Source organism: Belonocnema kinseyi, chromosome 2 (assembly GCF_010883055.1).
Source record: "Belonocnema kinseyi isolate 2016_QV_RU_SX_M_011 chromosome 2, B_treatae_v1, whole genome shotgun sequence".
Classification (NCBI taxonomy): domain Eukaryota; kingdom Metazoa; phylum Arthropoda; class Insecta; order Hymenoptera; family Cynipidae; genus Belonocnema; species Belonocnema kinseyi.
This window is the reverse complement of record NC_046658.1, coordinates 69593822-69599971: the sequence shown is the minus strand read 5'-3', so window position 1 is coordinate 69599971 and position 6150 is coordinate 69593822. Positions and strand designations below refer to the sequence as shown.

The following is a 6150-nucleotide window of genomic DNA, read 5'->3' as shown; positions in this document are numbered from 1 at the left end:
GAGGGCGCATACTTTGAATAAAATATTTGTTATCATTCTCTTGAAATAAATGTGTTTTTTTCTTGAAAAAATACTGGTTTCATATGTATACACCTGGTAAATAATTTAAAATTCCTTACAATGCTTCAAAATTTTATTTCAAAATCTTGAAACACGTACATGTTGTACGTGTTCAATTGTTATTTATACATCAGAATTCAACAATTTGAATTATAAATTAAATTTTCTTACTTAGAAGAATTAAAATTATAACTTTCGTTGTTTAGGTTTTTTTTATAGTTTTGAATATTCAATATATAATTACTGATTTTAAATGAACAGTCAAATATTTCTAAATATTAAGTAATTGTTCTTTTTCCCAGTAAAAAATTTTTTAAATGTAATATTTTAGACTGATATAATATTTGAAATTTAATAAAAGCCTTTAATTATTAAAATGTTAGTTTGAAGATATTTTAAAATTGAAAATAGTTTATAAACTTTCAATCAAGCGTTTTAGTTTGTTTAACTAATAAGACTTTACAATTGAAACATTTTAATTTTTAACCTTTAAATCCGGGAATTCTAAAATTGTGAACTGTTTCCGAATCGTCTTCTAATTGAAAAATCATTAATTAATTTATATTCACAGTTGATCAATTAAAAATTTTCTTCCTTAAGAATCTTCGATTTTAAACCTTTCTAATTTTCGGGTGTTTAAGTATTTCAAACTGCATTTTAAAATTCTTTAAATTAAAATGTACGCTTGAAAATTAAAAATCTAAAATAGAAAATGTGTAAAGTTAAAGATTTTCAAATTACGTATTCTCAACTGAATGATATCATAATTTAAATATATAACAATTTACCTAATTATTTAAAAAACGGTTGAAGTCAAAGTCGCATAGATTAATTTTTCTACAAATTTGTCACATTCTCGGTCAAAAAAATAAATTCTTTGTCAATTCTGTTTTTCCCGGTCTCATTAAATTCCGATCATTTCCCGGTAGCACAAACGAAGATATATGAAGAAATGAAAAAACATTACCATAATCTTTCAGCAAGGGCAGAAGCCCTAGGCCATAGTCGAGGTCCCAATGACGCTTGTCCCATTTGTTCACTCCAGATCGCAGCTTCTCCTCCCAAAATGAGATTCCATTTTTGCTGTAAATAATCTCGCCAAGGCCTATGACTGTATACAGTTTGCCAAGTGCGATAGTCCCCACAAGCGGCTTCTCCTGTTTCCCTCCACCTTCCAAATCCACAATCCAAGTACCAACTATCAACATGTGAGAGAATGACTCTAAAGCCATCCTCTAATAGATCCGGAGTTTCTGGCCAAGTGCTTGCACCCCATGATTGAATCACGTGAACTTTTGGATCAAGGTACATAGTAATATAGGGCTTTTTGGTGAGAGGCGAGCTCCACAAAATCACAGACTTTGGAACCACTTCATGGTTCACCCTGATTATCCTCTGAAGCAGTTTCGATTCAAAATCTGCCCACAGTGAATGGAAGTCAGTCAAGTTTTGGGCTTGCATTGCTATCGTGATGTTCGAATATTGAGCCCAACAGTCTAAATTCACTTCGTCTCCTCCAAGATGGATGATGTCACGAACCTCAGTGATGTCCAAAAGTTCCTTGTAAAGTCCTTCCAGAATTCTGTAAGAGTGTTCGTTGATGGGATTCAATTGACCGCAGTTTGGTTCGCCACAATAGGCTGACCAAGGCATCTGGTCCACACAGAGGGCCAATTCTCCGTATCCACGTTCGGAACCTGGAAATTCAAAGATTTTCTGGTTATAGAGAATTAGAGCCAATTAAATAAACTCTGAGAAGTGCAAGGTATGCCGTGATAAGTCACACAGCTGGCCCCTGATTTCTCCAATAAATATTCAACTAATAATATTTGATGAATGAAATTCTATGAAGCTTTTACAGAGGATTAAGTTGTATCTACCAACCCCATTGCCAACCAGCACCAGCATGAGCAGGAGAATCAATCTCGATGAGAGTCCTGATCCCTCTGATCCTTGCATAATGCACGAGATCTCGAACGTCCTCAGGAGTATAAACTTCGTCTCCACTATAAGCACCCCATCTAGCCATTTCCGGAAAGGTAGCAGAGTCAAAAGGAAAACTCTGAGAGTCTGTGAGATGCCAATGGAAGGTGTTGAGTTTGGAGGCTGCCATCCCGTCGATGACTTTCTTCAGCTGCTCTACTGAAAAAAACTGCCTCCCTGTATCAACAAGCAATCCTCGATAGGCAAATGCCGGTTTGTCTTCTATGCTTGCATGGGTTAAAACCCGCAGCATGCCTTGCCTCCCTGCAAGCTCATCCCACCATATCATTTGACTTAAAGTTTCTAAACCGTGGCGAACTCCATAGTAACTTTTGGCTGTAATCCTTGCTTCCACGAGTTTGCCTTTTAGAGAAATCTCTAGTTTGTAAGACTCGTCCGTGTCCAAACTTAATTTTACACCCTCGGCAGCTCCGGCACTTACGTATATAGCAAAATTATCAATGCTAGATCTCGATTTTGCGTTTGGTACTTTTATCAAGCTTCTGATGTTACCTGCAATCAAATAAAAGAAGATATTGATAAGAGGCATATTCTTTCTCAAAAACTTGTACTGCAATCACCTTGTGTATGTATGTAGTATTTAGTCATTTTACCACATTTCTAACAAAATATTTAACATCAGAATCTATATAACGTGCATGAAACTAGTGTATTTGAAACTTGTGCCGCTATTCGTATTTATCTTCTCTATAAAAAATAGGAACCCCTACAAAAATCAGAACATGAACAGAAAGTCTTCAAAAATTAATACATTTCAGAATATTCTATGAATGCCAAGATAATTCCGCAACCTGTTTAAATACTGTTGAGTATTCTATAACATACCAGAATAAGCTTAAGCATTACAGAAAAGTTCCTAAGCTTCTAGAACATTGCAGAATAATCTAGATAGGTTAAAAGAATTTTAGAATACTACTAAATTTCAGAATAATTTAGAAAATGCCAGAACCTTATAATTATTATATAAACTTTCGAAAAATTCTAGAATATTCTGGAAACTTCTAGAACATTCTGAAACATTCCAGGAATATAAAAAAATCAAGAATATTCCAGAAAGTTCAAGAAAATTCTAGAATACAGTGAACTTTTATTTATTTCAAGGGCAGAGCACCGAAAACATTTGGGCATTTCAAGGCTGGAGGGGCCCCCACCTCTACCGCGTCCTTGAATTTACAGAACAAGCATGCCAGTGTTTTTCAAATATTTTTGTTGACGTAAGACGTGACAAATATAACATTTCCTTAAAATAATACAATTTGCCAACAATAAAAAACGACTCAAATATTTCGCGGAATACCAAGCATTGTAGTATGACGTCGCAATCATGATAGGATAGGTGGAAATATCAGGAAGGTAATTATAGTTGATACACACACCTTGACATGGGAATGCATACGCCTTTTTTGAGAAAATATTACCTGATTCTGATTAAATCGATCCGGTATTCCAACTTCAAATTTTGGATATTTTATTTCATTTCGTGACACTGAAAGGTCTTCAATTGCCAAACGAATAAAACACGACTGAGAAAACACATTCTACTCTTCATAAATATTACTTTTCGTACATTTATGACTTATTTTTACGTTTAGAATATTTTCTCCAAAAACTCGTATGCATTCCAATGACGTCATGCTTAAATACACCATTCAAACCAACGAGGGCTTCCTGCTCTTCTGGCCCCTTTTTTTAATTGGCCAGCCTTTGACGCGGGCGTCACTGTACAGCCCGTACAAGGGCCATGGTGAGAGGTGATAAAACTGCGCAATTGAAAATATGCCAGCATGGAGGATTTGAAATAGGTAGACCTTGAAATAAGAGCTTGAAATAAGCAAGAGTTCACTGGTATCACAAAATATTCTACGACATTTTAGACCATTTTAGAATATTCTAGAAAAGTCAAAACATTCCGGAACCATAATTTATTCATAAAAGAGAATTAATTTATAAAATAAAAACATTTTATAGCACCCAAAAATGTTCTAAAATATTTTTTAAAAAAATTCTTGAACTTTCAAAAAGACTCTGAAAAAAAATAATTTATAAATATCTAGAAATGTCTAATATCAGGTTGTCTATTCAAATCCAGGAAAAAAAACCCCTGACAATTCCATGTTTTTTCCAGGTATCTCAAGTTTTTTCCAGTTATCATTTTTCAGAGTATTGATTGTTTCAAATATCTTGCATTTTTTAAACGATAAATTATATTACAAGATATTCTCAAATATTTTAGAACCATCGATTAATTAAATAATACTTAACACATAATTCATTACTTCCTGGATTTATTCGTAAAATTCATGACTTTGAATAATAATTCAATCGAATTTTTATTACTTTTTCTTATACATAAAATTCGGTGCACATGCAGATAAAGTTAACGTGGGTACTATATTAAATTAAACTTAATCCTCTTCGAATTCCTAATGTTTAAAGTGAAAATATTACATGTTTAACGGAATAGACAATTTTTTAAATAATATTGAATTTTCAACCGAAAAGATTAATTTTCTATCACAAAATACAAGTTACCAACACAATACATGAATCCTTAACCAAATACTTGAATTGTCTACTAAAAAAGAGCAATTTTGAACTAAATAATTGTATTTTCAAATAAAGAATATCACTTTCTTTAATTGGAATTTTTAAAAACTTAATTGAATATTAACTAAAGAGTTTAACTTTGAACGAAATGTTTTTCTTTTCAACAAAAAGATATTTTTTCAACTAAATCAGATAAATTTTCAACTACATAGTTGAATTTGAAGCAAAAAAGATGAATTTTCAACTAAAATAATTATAATTCGATTGGAATAGTTGAATTTTAAACCAAAAAGATGAATTATCAACTAAAATGATGAATTTCTAACTAGAAAAATTGAGTTCTCAAACAAAACGCTGAATTTTGAAACATAAAGATTAATGTCTACTAAAAAAAAAGTATTTTCAATAAAATATATTAATTTTTAACTGAAATGATGAAATATTTAATTAGAATAGTGATGTTTTCAGTTAAGAAAATTAATTTTCAACAAAATAGTTCATTTTTCAACTAGAGATGAATTTTCAGTTAAAATGATGAGTCTTCAAACAAAGAAAATTAACTTTAAACGAAAAAGTTTTACTTTTAACAAAGTAATTGAATTTTCGTTACAAGAAACATGAATTCTAAAAGAAAAATGTAGGAATTGATATTCCAACCAAAAAAAAAGGTTTTTATTTGTAATCAAAAGTAGTATAATTAACAAAGACAGAATTTTCAATAAAGTACATGAATTTTCTACCAAAAGTTGAATAGTTAAATTTTCCCCTGCAAAAAATTAATTTCACACGAAAAAAACCGCATTTTCAATCAAGTATTTAAATAGAGTAATATAAAGATACTTGCACAAATTAAGAATCATTGTCAAGAAAATTATAAACTAATCATTTTAGAAATAGGCAGAAATTAAAAGTATTATAGAAAATGCCATAAAATCCTACAACGCTATAAAATATTCCAAAAAATTCTAAAATATTGCAGAATAATCTAAATTGTACAAAATTGCATAAATCTATTAAATCTTACTGAACTGTAAAATAATCTAGTTCACGAATAATTTCGAACACTGTGAAACATTTTAGAACTGGGCCAGTATACGTCAGAAATTTTGGAAAATTTCTTTTATTACGAGAATTAGGCCATATTTAATTTTGGCATCACATTTTATTGAATTATTGATATTTTTAAATTCGTGCAACGCATTTTAATGAAACTTGGAGATATTGTAGAGAAAACTATACGCTCTAATATAATGCAGACTTTTAAAAAACATTTTCACCAAAAAAAGGTCGCAACATTTTTTGTCAATATTGCATCTTTTTATTTTCTCAATTTATAATATATAAATTCATTTCAATTTCACCCTTCACTTTAAAAAATTAATGGTTAGTCTTTTGGATCACATTTTAGTGTGATCGTTAAACGTCATCCCGCTACGCTCCACAGTGGGGTGAAATCGGAAAACGAGGTTCAAAATGACATTTAGAACGCAATTATGCACCGATTTTAGAATTTTTTTTTTTTGAAAAATTCAGAACTAA

The 6150-nt window shown here is 30.9% G+C and overlaps 1 protein-coding gene across 2 annotated transcripts in view; it reads right to left on the bottom strand.

Annotated features, from left to right (window-relative positions):
- LOC117168466 (probable beta-hexosaminidase fdl) overlaps positions 1–6150 on the bottom strand; it is a 92681-nt gene that overhangs the window by 4595 nt on the left and 81936 nt on the right. For both annotated transcript variants that reach the window (XM_033354141.1, XM_033354142.1), the window contains 2 exons: positions 1945–2556; positions 1028–1757 (listed from right to left, as the gene is read on the bottom strand). In XM_033354141.1, the coding sequence (XP_033210032.1) occupies positions 1028–1757; positions 1945–2556 (1342 nt within the window). The remainder of the gene's footprint in view (positions 1–1027; positions 1758–1944; positions 2557–6150) is intronic.